This window comes from Platichthys flesus, chromosome 5 (assembly GCF_949316205.1).
Source record: "Platichthys flesus chromosome 5, fPlaFle2.1, whole genome shotgun sequence".
NCBI lineage: Eukaryota > Metazoa > Chordata > Actinopteri > Pleuronectiformes > Pleuronectidae > Platichthys > Platichthys flesus.
In genome coordinates, this window is record NC_084949.1 from 28,191,072 (window position 1) to 28,207,438 (window position 16,367).

General features: G+C 46.1%; 4 protein-coding genes across 5 annotated transcripts in view; 3 read left to right on the plus strand and 1 right to left on the minus strand.

Annotated features, from left to right (window-relative positions):
- The first annotated feature begins 76 nt into the window (after positions 1–76).
- srd5a2a (steroid-5-alpha-reductase, alpha polypeptide 2a) lies at positions 77–7,757 on the plus strand. Of its 2 annotated transcripts, XM_062388404.1 has the most exons (6): positions 77–204; positions 650–928; positions 3,362–3,525; positions 3,625–3,726; positions 3,873–4,023; positions 7,147–7,757. In XM_062388404.1, the coding sequence occupies exons 2-6, from the start codon at positions 657–659 to the stop codon at positions 7,211–7,213; spliced, it is 756 nt and encodes a 251-aa protein (XP_062244388.1). In that variant the 5' UTR covers positions 77–204; positions 650–656; the 3' UTR covers positions 7,214–7,757. The 2 variants fall into 2 exon arrangements, with proteins under 2 accessions (XP_062244388.1, XP_062244387.1); XM_062388403.1 differs by lacking the exon at positions 77–204 and having other exon boundaries at positions 601–928.
- Positions 7,758–8,056: 299 nt separating this feature from the next.
- si:dkey-75a21.2 (uncharacterized protein LOC794385 homolog) lies at positions 8,057–10,996 on the plus strand. The gene is made up of 6 exons (XM_062388392.1): positions 8,057–8,463; positions 8,542–8,632; positions 9,047–9,250; positions 9,688–9,818; positions 9,896–10,014; positions 10,242–10,996. The coding sequence occupies exons 1-6, from the start codon at positions 8,426–8,428 to the stop codon at positions 10,592–10,594; spliced, it is 936 nt and encodes a 311-aa protein (XP_062244376.1). The 5' UTR covers positions 8,057–8,425; the 3' UTR covers positions 10,595–10,996.
- Positions 10,997–11,719: 723 nt separating this feature from the next.
- On the plus strand, positions 11,720–13,686 carry dpy30 (dpy-30 histone methyltransferase complex regulatory subunit). The gene is made up of 5 exons (XM_062388436.1): positions 11,720–11,815; positions 12,756–12,796; positions 12,926–12,973; positions 13,064–13,206; positions 13,537–13,686. The coding sequence occupies exons 1-5, from the start codon at positions 11,806–11,808 to the stop codon at positions 13,607–13,609; spliced, it is 315 nt and encodes a 104-aa protein (XP_062244420.1). The 5' UTR covers positions 11,720–11,805; the 3' UTR covers positions 13,610–13,686.
- Positions 13,687–14,443: 757 nt separating this feature from the next.
- The window catches only part of psen2 (presenilin 2), a 4,003-nt gene continuing 2,079 nt past the window's right edge, over positions 14,444–16,367 (minus strand). Inside the window, exons 7-11 of the mRNA XM_062388346.1 lie at positions 15,821–15,919; positions 15,588–15,653; positions 15,284–15,370; positions 15,087–15,202; positions 14,444–14,979 (exon numbers count right to left, since the gene is read on the minus strand). Coding sequence (XP_062244330.1) covers positions 14,824–14,979; positions 15,087–15,202; positions 15,284–15,370; positions 15,588–15,653; positions 15,821–15,919 — 524 coding nt within the window. The 3' untranslated portion in view covers positions 14,444–14,823. The remainder of the gene's footprint in view (positions 14,980–15,086; positions 15,203–15,283; positions 15,371–15,587; positions 15,654–15,820; positions 15,920–16,367) is intronic.

Genomic DNA, 16,367 nt, shown 5'->3' on the forward strand with positions numbered 1-16,367 from the left:
TACTGACCATGACAGGGAGGGAAGGGCCCGAACAGGTTTGTACTGTGTTGACATAACCAAAATGTGGAGCCTTGTACACACAGGTAAATGCAGCTATCCCACAACCAGCAGAGAGCCAGTTGAGACGGAGGCCCGGGGAGAGAGTGTCGCTTCAACCTCACAGACGAGGAACAAAGCAGAAGAAAGACGACTTCTCTCACTGAGGTGTTAAACCACAACAACAACCAACAGCTGTTGCAGATCAAGAGAAAAAGAGACAGAAGGAACTAAAAAAAAGAGAAGAAAGAGAAGAAAGACTAGGACCAGCTCATCATAAACCAACTAACTAAACTAACTAAACCAACCAATTATTATTAATTGCCACGACAGTATATTTGTGGCTGTAGTTTTTCAGTCATCCTTTGTGAGTTCAGTTTGTGTGTCGCCTGCTGTGAACATCACTTTGCATTGTTCGTTGTGGTACTTTTACTTTTGATACTTAAGTACATTTAATTTCTTAAGGGTGACTCTAACTTTTCAGATACGATATCTGTACTTTTACTAACGGATGGCTTTCAAGTACTTCACACCCCCCGCCCTCCTCCCTCTCTCCTCCCTCCATGTGACCGTCCTCCCCCGGTGCTCCGTGGCCGCCTCGGGGCTCCCTCAGCGGGCAGATGGAGTGTATGGAGGGGGCTGTTTCCAGTCTCAGCTGGTCTCTGGTCTGCGGGGGGGCGCTCTACCTGTGGCATCAGACCCGGGTCCGGACGGCTTACGGCCGCTACATGTCCGCGGAGAGCCGCTGCTGCCCGGCCGCGCTGGGCTGGTTCCTGCAGGAGGTCCCGTCCTTCCTGCTGCCGGTGCTGCTGCTGCTGCTGCCCGGGGATCCAGGCCCCGGGCCCGGCAGGACGCTGCTGCTCTGCACCTTCACCTTGCATTACTTCCACAGGTAAACAACATGTCACGATAAGTAACGACACGAAACGCAACATGACAAAAAGTAACGTTGAGTAAGGTAACATTAAGTCAAGTAACGAAACATAAAGTAACGAAACATAAAGTAACGAAACATAAAGTAAAGTGTAAAGTAAAGTATGAAATGAATAAACTGCAGCGGGTCAGGAAGTGAAGAGGAAACAGGAGAAGGGACGATGAGTCCGATCCGACCTTGTGACTCGGGTTGAGACTAATCCGATTTGACTCTGGATTCAGGGACTGAGTGCACGGGGAGTTCCACAGGGAAATGTGAAACTGACAGTGAACAACATATATATTATTATTATTATTACTATTGTTAGTGGTGGTATCATCAGTGGCTACAGGATGAGCTGGAGGCTGTCCAAGCTGAAGCTGCATGTTGACACCTTTGTTGTGTTTTCAGGAACTCTCTGTAACTTGCTCTTGACACAACAGTGTTGTTGTGTATCCAGACACAACAGTGATGTTGTGTATCCAGATTCAGAACACAAGTCTCCTCATCACTAGGCTGCCTCGTGTTCTGGTTCTGGATACTGGGATTGAAATCTGAAAATACAAGAGGCTGGAAACAGCATATTTGTCTTTGTGTATTTTAATGGAGGCTTTCTGCAGAAAGGATGAACACAGTGAGTCACAGGATCTCAGTGAAGATGGAGAACCTTCAAATGCAAGGATCTCATATAGGAGCACTAAGGCTGGTGGTCTGAGCCAGTTCAGACTGGTTCTGTAGGTGCAGGTTGAGACAGGAACAAATTATCTGGATACGTTTCCATTAGGTTCTTGGACAGTCAATAAGTAAAAGAAATGTCATATAGGTATAGAGACAGGTCATACAGGTCTAGAGACAGGTCATACAGGTCTAGAGACAGGTCATACAGGTCTAGAGACAGGTCATACCGGTCTAGAGACAGGTCATACCGGTCTAGAGACAGGTCATACAGGTCTAGAGACAGGTCATACAGGTCTAGAGACAGGTCATACAAGTATAGAGACAGGTCATACCGGTCTAGAGACAGGTCATACAGGTCTAGAGACAGGACATACATGACTAGAGACAGGTCATACAAGTATAGAGACAGGTCATACAGGTCTAGAGACAGGTCATACAGGTCTAGAGACAGGTCATACAAGTATAGAGACAGGTCATACAAGTATAGAGACAGGTCATACAGGTCTAGAGACAGGTCATACAGGTCTAGAGACAGGTCATACAGGTCTAGAGACAGGTCATACAAGTATAGAGACAGGTCATACAGGTCTAGAGACAGGTCATACAAGTATAGAGACAGGTCATACAGGTCTAGAGACAGGTCATACAGGTCTAGAGACAGGTCATACAGGTCTAGAGACAGGTCATACAGGTCTAGACACAGGTCATACAGGTCTAGAGACAGGTCATATAGTTTGGGGAGGAGGGAAGCATCAAGCATCTGGGACACTAGAGCATGATCTAAGGAATTGTCTGTGTTTCCAAATCTACCAAAACTACACAAAATGCAGATCTACTGTCAGTGTAGATGTTCCCCGTTCTCCCTTCAGCCAGCTTCACTGGGAGCAGAGAGCTCTGCTGCCTGTGCTGGGAGTGGCTGGTAATCAATGCATCATGAGCTGTGACCACAGAGAAACACACTGGAGTTGATCCTGTGTCTGAATTGTGAGACGCTGATCCAGGAACAGCTCAGTGTCAGGATTCTGCAGTGCTGTTTCCTGTTAGTCTGATCTGGAGGAACAAACTTCAGATCTTGTTACTTCACAGTTGTGTTGTTGTCTTCTGCTGGAAGAAGAGCAGCTGGGCTCTGAACATCACGTCAGCTCACAGTGATGTTAGGTATTTCCAGCAGAACAAGATGATAATGAAGCAGCAGCCGGATGAGACGTCTTCTGTTCCAACTCAACCAGAGACCATCCGTCCATGTGACCTCCCCATGTGATGGTGGGCCTCGCTGAGGGCTCCTGGAGGAGAGCAGAGGAACACATCATCTGCAATAAGAGCACATTCCCAGCAATGACATCACTTGTTTCTTGGTACCAGGTTTATGAATCATTTGAATGGCTGTTTCTCTCTGAGGGGAGAGGGATCTGCTCTCTGCCCTAAAACTGAAACGTGATCTTTTACAAACTGCAGTTCCTCAGGTTGGCCTTGTGTCCTTCTGCAGCTCCATGTTTGAGGAGAGCCACAGGATCCTTTTCACATTGTTCTTGAGCTCAAATCATTAAATCATCAACATATTGACAAAGTGCTCCTCCTGGTGTTGTCTCTGATGATCTTCATCTTTCTCTTCGTGCCTGGTTGTAGATAGCACTGACACAGACACGTGAAGGTTTAACTGTCTCTGTCTCAAACCAGTATTATCTGTCTTATAAATGTGAAGATCAACAACACAAAGTGAAATCTGTTTTCCAGGAGTTTTGTTTACGCCTTCCTGACCAGGGGCCGACCCGTCCCCCTGACTACCATCGTCTACGCCGCCATCTTCTGCTCGCTCAACGGCTTCCTGCAGGGTCACCACCTGCTGCACTGCGCCCGCTTCCAGGACACGAGGCTGACCAGCGCCCGGCTGGCGGCAGGTGAGACGCTACACAACGCAACACAACGCTACACAACGCAACAACTGAGATCAGCTGCTCATACAGGTCACATGATAACGTGTCACTTCCTGTTTGCAGGTTTCTTTCTGTTTGTCGTTGGTCTGAGCATCAACATCCACAGCGACCACATCCTGCGCAGCCTCAGGAGACCTGGAGAGGTCGTGTACAGGATCCCACACGGTAATGAAGACCTCGGAGCAGGATCCATCCAGATTCACACCAGATCCAAACCGCTTCCTGGTCCACTCCAGATGTCACTGCTGATGAGCTGTTGATAAGTCAACGACATGAACCTGATCTCACTGTGGCACCACTTCTTCTCTCAGGGGGGATGTTTGAGTTCGTGTCGGGGGCGAACTTCTTTGGTGAGATCGTGGAGTGGTGTGGTTACGCTGTGGCCGGCTGGTCGCTACCGACCTTCGCCTTCGCTTTCTTCACGCTCTGCTCCATCGGGCCCAGAGCCTACCACCACCACAGGTATGACCAGGAACACGTTAGGAACATGTCAGGAATATATCAGGAACACGTTAGGAACACGTCAGGAACATATCAGGAACTGTCGTTGCAAGGCACTAAACTTGACCTCGCCTCCGGCGATTTGTTGATCAAGGATTTGAGAAGGAATAATTAGACACTTATACATGAAGTTCTGGAAATTGAATATTTATTTTAAATCAATGAAATACTTACAGAGAGTCTCAGGGGTTCACGTCACCCGGATCTCTGGATCATGTGGAGAAGAAGCCCTGTTTCTTTCTAAGTCCACAGTATATATAATGACAGCGTGGCCTAGGGGAGAGGGTGGGTGCCCTGCAACAAGAAGGTTGCTGGTTCGAAGCCCACTCTTTCCCATCTGCAATCCTAAGTGTCCTTGGCAAGGTACTGAACCCCTAAAAATGGTCCCTCATAAATGTTGAGTGTTCTAAAAATGTAAGTCGCTTTGGACAAAAGCGTCCACTAAATGACATGTGATGTAATGACACACAGGGTGCGGCACAGAGGAGGTCCTCGTTTGAGGAGACTCAGTTATTGGCTCATGTATGCTGCTTCCTTAATTACATTACATGTCATTTAGATGACGCTTTTGTCCAAAGCGACTTACATTTTTAATACACTCAACATTTATGAGGGGCCATTTAGTGGTTCAGTATCTTGCCAAAGACAGGCATGCAGATGGGAAAGAGTGGGATTCGAACCAGCAACCCTCTTGTTGCAGAACACCCGCTCTATCCCCTGGGCCCTGCTCTCCCCATGTGCAGCTATGCAAATTTGTTCACCTCACATTCCCCTCAAACTGTGTTTTTTACTTTATCAGAATGTCACAAGTTCATGTGCATGGTTACCAGTCGGTTGCTATGTCTGACTCCTGTCTCGTTTCTTCTTTCTGTGTCTGAACCTGCATCTGAGTTGTGATAGAAATCTGGAGATACAAGAGGCTGGAAACAACAAAGTTATCTACCTGTATTTAATAAGGGGCTTTCTGCAGAAAGGATCAACACAGGGAGACCACAAGGATCTCAGAGTGAGGATGAAGAACAGTCAAAATCACACATCTTATATAGCAGGATTTAGGGCTGTCCCTCTGAGCCAATCCAGACAGGTTCCATGGTGGGGGAAGGAGAGGAATCTAAACATTAGCAACTGATCCACATGTGTTTCCTTAGGTGAGAAGAAGACATACCACTACTTCCTTTGATGGTTAATTAAGTCACAAATGGTCTCAGCGTATTTCAACACCAACAGTGCCGACCATAAAACAGCTCAAGTGATAAAACATTTGGTCTATGTATATACAAGTCATAAAAGTCTCTTGTCAAGGCTTCAAATACTAACTATCTAAATACAAAATAGTTTGTCATCCGTGCTTAGTAAATTTTCTACTACAGAGTCATAAAGATAACACCTTATTCTAAAAATAACAGTTGTAGCGTAAGCTTTTTCTGAGTATTGTCTGGGTATCAGCTTCTTGTTTCCATCTCTCTGGCTCACAGTTCGTCACATGTGTTTTCAGTTAAAAAGTTCACAGTTTATACTTCGTGTTATGCATTATTGATATATAGACCAGCTGGTTTTCAACTGGTTTTGTCCCAGGGACCACCATTCTGACTAGAAAGTAATCCGCGGCCCACTGATGTGCCTACGTGTGTGTGTGTGTGTGTGTTGGTGTGTGTGTGTGCGTGCAAGTGGATAGAAGGAAGTATTAACATTTGGTTTTCCATGTTGTTTTATTTAAAACCTCAAATCTACAAAAATGTGTAAAAAAACAATAAATGGTATACAGCTGGTTGAGAAATTGTTTCTCAACCAGCGAACATAGTAAAGATGACTGTTCATGCAATTAATTGTTTTGGCTATTATGCCAATTAATTTTCTCATTACAAAGTATTTGTTTTTTGCTCTTTTGTTTTATTTAATATTATCATTATTAATTCTGCCCTTTTGGGTCTTCGTTTTGGGAAAATAAAAATTCCCATCATGCAAAATACATCTCCAAGACCTCCTGAGAGCTCTTCTACCTAGCTCAACCGCTCTTCTACATCTACCTGTAACACACATGCATAGGGGGAAACTATGGCAGTTTCTAGCCCCAAGCCGGTTTCAAGGTTCCCCTCATCACCTTTATATTATTTTAGACATATTTTTCTTATTTTAAATATTTTAGTAATCTGGAAATGTGTTGAAATATCAAAGCAAATTTTGCGGACCCCTGCAATGCCTTCGCGGACCACCAGGGGGCCGCGGACCCCTGATTGAAAACCCCTGATATAGACTATACAGCTAATATTTATTCACAGGATATAGGTCAAATATAGTCACAAGATACACAGAAGCATAGATATCTCAACTGAACACATCAGGAACATGACAGGAACATGTCAGTAACATGTCAGGAACACGTCATGAACATGTCAGGAACACGTTAGGAATATGTCAGGAAATTGTCAGGAACATGTCAGTAACATGTCAGGAACACGTCATGAACATGTCAGGAACACGTTAGGAATATGTCAGGAAATTGTCAGGAACATGTCAGGAACATGTTAGGAACACGTAAGGAACATGTCAGGAACATGTCAGGAACACAACACAAACTTGTCAGGAAACATGTTAGGAACACGTCAGGAACATGTCAGGAACACGTCAGGAACATGTTAGGAACACGTAAGGAACATGTCAGGAACATGTCAGGAACACAACACAAACTTGTCAGGAAACATGTTAGGAACACGTCATGAACATGTCAGGAACACGTTAGGAATATGTCAGGAAATTGTCAGGAACATGTCAGGAACATGTTAGGAACACGTAAGGAACATGTCAGGAACATGTCAGGAACACAACACAAACTTGTCAGGAAACATGTTAGGAACACGTCAGGAACATGTCAGGAACACGTCAGGAACACGTCAGGAACATGTTAGGAACACGTAAGGAACATGTCAGGAACATGTCAGGAACACAACACAAACTTGTCAGGAAACATGTTAGGAACACGTCAGGAACGTTCATGTCGGGAACCTGCTTGGACTTCAGTTTGAGAGGAATTCTCTGGTGTGAGAAGCTGAGGTTTCATGCAGATGGTGTCCTCTCTGTCTGCAGAGACTACCAGCGGAGGTTCGAGGACTACCCTCGCTGCAGGAAAGCTCTGATCCCGTTCCTACTGTGATGACAGTGGAGAGTGAAACATCTCAGCTGAGCTGCACAGACACAAAGTAATGCAGATGTAGGTTTGTGTGCAAGTCCTGTTATAATTATTTTTAAATAAACTCATTTCATTATCTCTTAATCCTTCTCTGATCATCTGCTCCTCATCCATTCAAATATTCTGTAACGAGTATGATATAATATGATATGATATATAGTAGAGGTATAAATACAAGTATTTGACTATACAATAGATAATATAATATACTATGAGTGTAAGAATATGTAGACAGTGTGCAAAAGACAATATTATTGTATAAAATGATATACAGTATCAATATGGTTCATATTAACACATACCACATCTGATGTGGAGTAAGTGTTCCAGTACATGGAGCGGAGTGTTGTACAGGGTACACAGTGAAGCAGACAGGTGTGTTTAGTGCAGAGGTTGTTATCGGAGAAGAGAATGATTTTTTTTTTTTTTACATTTATACAAATACACCACAGCAAATCTCTTGTACCTGTAAACCTGTTTAGCAATAAAACCTGATTCTGATCCCAAATCCTGGACCCGAGTCTTTCTATTCAGTCCGTGTTCATCGTTATAAACGCTGGTTCATCGTCTTTACGTATATTTTATAAACATATATTGTAAATATCATCAGTTAAGGTTATCTAAACGTGTGAGTATGCCCAGCCACCAGGGGACGCTCAACACGCTTCACCTCAGGAGCTGTGTGGTTCCACATCGTGAGCGCCCTCTAGGTGGACTGAGAGTGAACTACACCCAGGATCATCTGCGTGCTTCGCTACGTCACGCCTTCGTGCAGGGATGTGGGCGCGGTTACACTGTTGGTGCGTTCAAGACAACTCGGATGTTTTCCGACCTCGTCCTTGAAAAGTGCAGTGGACGCAAACTACAGACGGGGTTCGAACTTGTGAACTCAGGAAAAAACTCAACAACCTGTAGTTCACGGAGCGGCAGTTGTCTGACGTCACACAACAATGAAGGCGCTCATGGAGACGTAGGACGTGTATCTGCGGCCAAGTGTAATCAATATACATGTTTGTGTGTGGACGGAAGCTGCTCTGGTCACGTGACTCTCCCCACGCGACAAACATTCCCACGGTCACACGCTTGTTTACCTTTTCGTCATCACTGTGCGCTGGAACGTTTCCTGTAACGCAGGAGTTCGAGTCTGATCACTTGTGACGTCACCTGTCCGTCAACATGGAGGGGACGTGTGCAGGGGATGGGAAGACACGGAGGTAAAAGGTCACGTGATCCTTCATGTGCACGACAAGTAACTGACGTTACTGACTAACTAACGTTACTCTGAGTCACAGGTCAGGGAACTTGAGGAGGCCCCTGAGCACGGCGCAGAGGTTCACGTGCACGCGCCCGTCCGTCAACGCTGAGCAACACTGTGAACTGCTGGTGAGTTCACTCTCTCTCTCTCTGACTCTCTCTCTCTCTCACCTGTCACCTGGTCTCTCTCTCTCTCTCTTTCAGACTCTCACCTGGTCTCTCTCTCTCTCTCTCTTTCTGCCTGTCTCCCTCACCTGGTCTCTCTCTCTCTCTCTTTCTGCCTGTCTCCCTCACCTGGTCTCTCTCTCTCTCTCTTTCTGACTCTCACCTGGTCTCTCTCTCTCTCTCTCTTTCTGCCTGTCTCCCTAACCTGGTCTCTGTCTCTCTCTCTCACCTGTGTCATCTGGTCTCCCCCCCCTCTATCTCTCTCTGTCTCTCTTTCTATCTCTCTCTCTCACCTGTGTCACCTGGTCTCTCTCTCTCTCTCTTTCTGTCTCTCTCTCTCACCTGTGTCACCTGGTCCCCCCCCCTCCTGTCTTGCAGGGTTTCCTCCCTCAGAACTACCAGTACCATGTGTGCCGGTACAGAGCTGTGAGCCAATCAGAAGCCGGCCCTGTCAGCTTCGAGGCCACGGTGAGGATGACCCTGAGGTCGAAGGAGGACATCCAGCTGTGGCTCAGGTCCATGGCGGTCACATGGCGAGTGGCCCACACCCGGCCCACCACAGGCTGCCGGATCCTCTTCAAGGTGGACGGGTCGTCCTCTCACTTTATCTTTTCATGTCTCTGTCAGGACACGTGTCCATGGAGGTCTGTTCAGTCATCATCTGAATGTTAGGCCTTAATTTACAACAAAGCATTTAACGAAGGCCACTTAGATGGGAAAAGTTTAATATAACAAGAAAAACATCAAACAATATGAGCACAGAGTCATATGAAGAGAGTGAGGTCATCATTTTAGTTCATGTATTTTAGATGCTGAATATCAGAAGATCAGTCTCCTGTGTTAAAATGAGGAATGTGAAGTTTCAAGTTTCACAAACCAACTGAACTTTTCACTTTTCTCTCCAGATGGTTCTTCAATGTGGTCAAAATGTTCTGACGGTTAAAAGTCTCACATTGTTAAAATGTCTTAAATATATTGCCGGGTGAACATGAGTTGTGTTGACCTGATTCCGGCTGCAGGCGGACTACAGGTGTCAGTACAACACACAACCCCGAGACAAACTGACCAGGGCGACCAAGAACACCGACTGTCCGGCCAAGCTGAAGGTGACGCTGGTCCGTGCCGAGGCGTCCAGAGGTCAACGCAGCAGGTCCACCACACCTCCACTCTCCTGCTTCCATCTCTGTCTCCACCTCTCTGCTCCAGCTGTTTGCTCTGTCTCTCCAGGAACACGGATCCTCACATCCCAGAATACCCCACGCTCGTCCACATCAGCAACATCCACAATCACAGCGTCCGCACGGCGAGTTCAGGAACGACCACGCCAGCCGCTGACGCACCACCAGGTCAGGCTCATTCATTCAGGTGGACGGCTCCCAGAAGTGAAGCCAAAGTGCCTGTTTTGCCCCCTGGTGTCTGGCTGCAGTATGGATCATAAACCCTCCTCCTCCATGTTAGCAGATGGGCGCGTTGGTTTCGAGATATTTTCATTTCCGGAGGAAGAACCAATGTGTTGTCATCGTTGTTGAGGTGTTTGTGATGTGTGTTAACATGTGTTTGGATCTGTGTCCAGATGTCTTTGACAGGAAGGAGTGGAGCTCCATGATCGGAGAGTTTTCGGCCGTGGCTCAGAGCAGTGCCGGGTTCCAACGAGCGGCTGTAGCCATGATGAAGACCTTCCACGCGCTGAAGGGGAATCCCTCCATGCTGCAGTCGGCCATGCACACGTTTGGCCACAATGGCGCCCCCGGCCTGGCATCACGGACCCTCCCACGCAGCGCACGGCCCTCCTCCATGTTCCACAGAAAGGTCCAGCTCGAGGGGGGGCGCAGACCCACGGCCAGGAGGCCGAAGAAGGTCGTTACCACACCGGACTCTCAAAGCTCAACATCGACAGCTGACATGTTCTGCAGCGAGCGAACATAACATACATGTAACCCCCCCCCCCCCCACCCCATGGCTGAGAGCAGTCAGTGGATTACCTCCATCAACACATGAACAGATGAAACTACATCTGGGTCTTTCTGTTACACTATGAGATCAAACTTGACAATCTGACATTTTCACAGGAGAGACATTTATGAGTGAAACCGTTTTCAGAAATGAACTCTGTAAATGTTGTGTGTACGGGTCATTGTGACGTTGTGTATTAGAAGAGAACAAAAATGACTTATCCCAAAAAATAACAAAGGAAACTGTAAGTAAGGATTTGTGATGTTAATCGGGGAAAAGCTGAAACACTGAACGATGAAATTGATGAAACTGCAAAGATATAGAAAATAAAAACCTTGGACCCTTGTTGTTTATCAGAGGGTTAAGCTGAAAGAATTATTGTTTGTTATTTTCTATTTATCATCGATTCCTCTGATGTCTCAGACTGTTGCAGAGGTGATAGATGTATACGATCTGTTAGTGTGTAGTGATAGTGACAGCGCCACCTGCTGCCAGGAGGAGGTAAGGCCACGGTGCGGATCGCAGCCCCAGTTCAGATGCTACTGGAAGGTTTTAAAAACAAATGTCAAATGTGCAACAACCAGGATCTCTTATTAGACCACCCGGGCCTTCAGCTGCTGAGGATCATATTAGTCTATAATCTGATTTTATGGTAAATTTGACATTCATCAACGCAGAATGGAAAGCTGTTGGTGTCACACCATAAAATAAACATATGATTCAAACTTAGAATGAACCTTTCAATGACAAATAAAACAGTTCTCTTCTTCTTACATTCATTTGAAATCAGATCTCTTGCCATGAGGTCTGAACTGTTTTATTGTTTCCAATGATCATTAATTATTAATTCATTTAACTAATGAATCCGTTTTAATAAGTTCCCTTTAATACCGTATGTGTATTAAATACCCTCCGTGTCTCACCGGCAGTACTCACATTGAGCTGCCCGGGCTAGGAGCCTCTCCACCGGCTCCGTCACGTTCATGGAGCCGGCTAGCATCAGTGCTAGGCTAATGCTAGCTGTTACTATACACGGGGAAGAGATGAGCCAATCAGAGGCACGGGAGGGGGCGGGTCTTCGTCCATCATTGGTTGGGGAAACAACGCGGCGCGTGTATCTTTTAACGTAACTCAAAGCGGAATTCACGTACGTTGGATATCTTGCGGAAATATCCACAACAAACATGGCGGACGGTGAGTTCATTGTTAAACATGGGGTCGCGCTTTTCACCGTTTCACGGTTTTCTCGTGTTTCTCTGTGTTTGCTGCGAGCTTCCGGTTTGATGACTCGAAAGAGGCTAAGCACACGAGTCGGTTTCCCCGGTCAGCGAGGCTCATCTACCGGACATTTACCGGGATGCTAAGCTAACGTGTGGCTAACGGTGCACCGGGCAGCTCGAGACACACGAGAGGAGAGAGAGAAAGAGAGGGAGAGGAAAAGTTCAAAGAGATTTGAGCAGAGACCGACGACGAGCATTTAGAAGAAACCGGGGGTTAGTTAGTTACTGGTTAGTTAGTGATCAGGTTAGTTAGTGATCAGTTACTGGTTAGTCAGTGATCAGTTACTGGTTAGTCAGTGATCAGTTACTGGTTAGTTAGTGATCAGTTACTGGTTAGTCAGTGATCAGGTTAGTTAGTGATCAGTTACTGGTTAGTCAGTGATCAGTTACTGGTTAGTTAGTGATCAGTGGTTAGTTAGTGATCAGTTACTTTTAGTTAGTGATCAGTTACTGGTTAGTCAGTGATCAGTTACTGGTTAGTTAGTGATCAGTGGTTAGTTAGTGATCAGTTACTGGTTAGTTAGTGATCAGTTACTGGTTAGTTAGTGATCAGGTTAGTTAGTGATCAGTTACTGGTTAGTCAGTGATCAGTTACTGGTTAGTCAGTGATCAGTTACTGGTTAGTTAGTGATCAGGTTAGTTAGTGATCAGTTACTGGTTAGTTAGTGATCAGTTACTGGTTAGTCAGTGATCAGTTACTGGTTAGTTAGTGATCAGTGGTTAGTTAGTGATCAGTTACTGGTTAGTTAGTGATCTGGTTAGTGACGTGTTCTCATGCTCAGCTGTGTTGACTCGTTCTCCATCAACAAACTGTTTTTCCTTCTTCACACTGAGAACACTGACTTTGTGTTTAGATCAAACAGACGCAGATCAGTCCATGGAGGGACAAACACCAGTGAGTCTCACACACACACAGACACACAAATGATTTTTAATGGAGCCACGTGTCAGAGGGAAATATTGAACATCAGACGATCAGCTTTGTGATTTGATATAAATCCAGTGAACATGAATCCTCCTGCAGGTTTCTGAAAACCCTCACGCAGAGTACGGCCTGACGGAAAACATCCAGGTAACACACACACACACACACACACACACACACACACTGTTGTGAGTAGTGAAAGGCAGACTCCCAGCATGCTTTGCTTCTTCTCCTCAGAGGACGGTGGAGAACGAGAAGGCGAGTGCAGAGAAGATCTCGAAGCAGAAGGTGGATCTGCAGGCGCTGCCGACCCGAGCCTACCTGGACCAGACCGTGGTGCCCATCCTGCTGCAGGGCCTGTCGGTGCTCGCCAAAGAGAGGTCAGCAGCTCTCGTCTTTCTACTGAGCGTCCCTCAGGAAGGGACGAGACGTCAGGACGTCCCCACTGTGTGTCACAGCTGGAACTCAGCTTCAGGAGGGAGTTCTTCCTCCCGGCGACAAAGTGCTGCTCACTGTGGGAGTTGTTGAGTTTCTCTATTAAAAAATGAAGGTCTTGACCTTCGTGGTAATGTGCCTTGAGATAATGTGTGATAATGATGCAGAGTTCTGGTCACTCTTCATCTCAGACGTTTCTCTGAGGAGGAGTCTGCTCCAGTTAAAACTCGACCTCCAAACAGGAGCTCACACTCGGACTCTCTTTTCTGTTCCAGGCCTCCGAACCCGATCGAGTACCTCGCGGCTTTCCTGCTGAAGAACAAGTCTCAGTTTGAAGAGAGAAACTGACTCGTCTCATTTCCTGTTTGTTCATGAACCGTTGTTTTTTTTATTTTATCACAATAAACATGTTGATGTGAAAGGTCCACTGCAGCTCTGGGCTTTTATTCTGAAAGAGTGAGGTGTGGTTAGCCTAGCATAAAAACTAGAAGCAGGTGGCGAGTGTTAGCATAACAGGACGAGTGCTGGAAATCGAGGGCAGATGGATACAAGACATAGTTCCAACACTTAACTGAACTAGAGTCAGGAACAGAAGCTATCAGCGCCACCTACTGTTCAGAGTGCAACTGCTGGCATCACACTGAATTTACTGGAGCTTCAGAAGCCACAGATTATATTTGAGTTGATAGTTTCCAGAACAAATACACGTTTACGAAGAGTAAATTTCATTATTCATGTAATAAAATATATTTTCAATTAGGAAAGTTTATCAGAAAAAACTATTTGATGAAACAGTAATTGATGTAAAACCTGTTATCAGAGAAAAGTCACAAAAACTGACAAAACTTTGTTTGTTTCAACAGAAACTAAAATAACTACTGAAACTGTACTAACGTGTTTAATAAAAGAAGTTTATCTCTCAGATTAAAAACCTGTAGAGCCAAACAGTTTGACATTGAAAGCTGAGCTGACGTCCAAACCTCATCGTTGAAATATTGAATCAAAATAAAAAACTAATCTGACGTCGAAGCATCAAAACGTTTCAGACGCAGGAAACTGAAAACAATTCAATCTAACGTGCTGATAAATCAATGTTTTTAAATATTAAATGATGAATTTATTTATAATATTTGAAACAGGCTGATCAGAGTCACGTCTGTTAACATAGAAGGTTAGGTCTGATAATTTGAAACCAGTTTTTATTTATTAAACACTTTTCTCATAAAACAGTAAAAATCTTTTTGAGTCTGTTGAAGAAAATTCACCTTAAATGCAGTCGGACATTAAACACAGCGTCTGGTTTAATGTTAAAACTGACGCAACAGGAATGTTTGACTGATTGACAGGAGCATCAGCCAATCAGCTGCCTCCAAACAAACAAGGTCAGATGAAGGATTTAAGGCGGACCTTTAAACGTCCACTCAGCAACTGATGTTTGTGCCTGACGTCCAGGAGCTGCCTCCGCCTGTTACATCACTTCCTGTGTTCATCGAGAAACAGGAAGAAGAGCGGCGGACGCTGGGTGACGAGGAGGAGGAGGGTGAGGGGGGCGGGTCTTGGTCTCAGATGTAGAACTGATGAGCGGCCAGATTGTCCATGAACGGCTGAACCAGGAAGTCGGTGGAGAAGTAGAAGACCAGGCCGAAGGTGATGGAGATGGGCAGCGCCGGCAGAGCTTTCTTAAAGATGGCCAGCAGCAGCAGCGTCAGACACAGACCCTGAGGAGCACACACACCTGGTCAGTAGTCTGTTGTCCCACCAACACGTCCCAGGGACCAGCACCGTCTGACCCCCCCGTTAACCAGGTCGAGAAGGAAGTACTCACGATGAGAATGGCCACGAAGCAGGCGATGGTGGTGTTCCAGTCGCCGCCGGTCGCTGCAGCTTTCCCAACCAGGACGCTGTAGAAGATGAAATCACCGAGGCCAAGCTTCACCCCCCCTGCACACACACACACACACACATTATTCCATGAGGCTGTGCAGCTTTGATTTTAATCTGAAATACTCTTCATGAACTCACTGTCTTCCTCCAGGTCGTCTTCTGGAAACGTCCGGGGCTGTCGTCTCTCAGGCTCCACCTCCCTGCCACCAGGCCCCACCTCCTCATCTGATGAAGGATGAGTGGAGGTGTTAATTCAATTAACCGGTAACGAAGGTAAACCTCCGACATCCAGAAGTTCTCACATCTTTGAAGTAAAGTTATACAAGTCGTAAAGTTGTAAAGTCGTAGAAGTACAAGTTGTACTACAGTCTTAGAGTGGTTCTGTCTCCTAACTCTCTTTTCCCATGATCCCTTGTGACTGAGCAGTTGTTGGATGTTGCACCTGATTCGCGGTCGGAGCGTTGAGCGTCCATCGGGCTCGCCATCCCCACCGTCCACATCATGGCAGCTACACACACAGAACAATAAAACCACAGATTAAGATTAAGATGCATTTATTAGTCCCAAACACACAGTCATCGTCTCCTGCCGGTCGGCCACGACTCAGCAGTATTTCTCTGTACATGTTTAACTCGTGGTGTCTGGTGGTGGTCTGTGGACGGGGGATGGACTCACAGGAGTAGATGAGGGCGGGGAAGATGGGCTCGTTGCGCTCCTGAGCCGTCTCCACCAGCATCCTGAGAGGACCTTTAGGAGACAGGACGGCCACCAGATCTGCAACAACACAAACAACCTGAGCAAGGCATGATGGGAAGGCTGACGTGGGGACAGCAGAACCAGGGTCTGAGAGGAACCCAGTGTTTACTTCCTGCTCACAGAGGAAACCATGTGACCAGGACATTCACAATGAGTCGCTGTGTCTCATTGGTCGGCTGCAGGAGCACAGACGTCATTGAGCTTATTTTCATTTTTTACAAGGAGCTTTTCATTTTGGTTGATTTTGGAGCCTCTGACTGACAGCTCAAGGACACGCCCACATGCACCCATTGGACGGCACTAGCTGTCAATCACCCTGTGGTATCCACCCCCAACACATCCGATGCTGTCTGGTCTATTTGACTCTAAATGATCAGAATTTACTGAATGAACATCAGCCGTTTGAAGAAGTTGAGTCATTTTCTCATCGACTTCTATAGAAACTACCAATGGAGTCGCCCCCTGC

Coding starts and splice junctions, on each gene's coding strand:
- si:dkey-75a21.2 (XM_062388392.1), top strand. CDS start 8,426: ATGGAGGGGACGTGTGCAGGGGATGGGAAGACACGGAG. Junction 8,464..8,541: donor GGGGATGGGAAGACACGGAG/GTAAAAGGTCAC, acceptor TCTGAGTCACAG/GTCAGGGAACTTGAGGAGGC. Junction 8,633..9,046: donor AGCAACACTGTGAACTGCTG/GTGAGTTCACTC, acceptor CCTGTCTTGCAG/GGTTTCCTCCCTCAGAACTA.
- dpy30 (XM_062388436.1), top strand. Junction 12,974..13,063: donor GCCTGACGGAAAACATCCAG/GTAACACACACA, acceptor TCTTCTCCTCAG/AGGACGGTGGAGAACGAGAA. Junction 13,207..13,536: donor TCGGTGCTCGCCAAAGAGAG/GTCAGCAGCTCT, acceptor TTTCTGTTCCAG/GCCTCCGAACCCGATCGAGT.
- srd5a2a (XM_062388404.1), top strand. CDS start 657: ATGGAGTGTATGGAGGGGGCTGTTTCCAGTCTCAGCTGGTCTCTGGTC. Junction 3,526..3,624: donor CAGCGCCCGGCTGGCGGCAG/GTGAGACGCTAC, acceptor TCCTGTTTGCAG/GTTTCTTTCTGTTTGTCGTT. Junction 3,727..3,872: donor CGTGTACAGGATCCCACACG/GTAATGAAGACC, acceptor TTCTTCTCTCAG/GGGGGATGTTTGAGTTCGTG.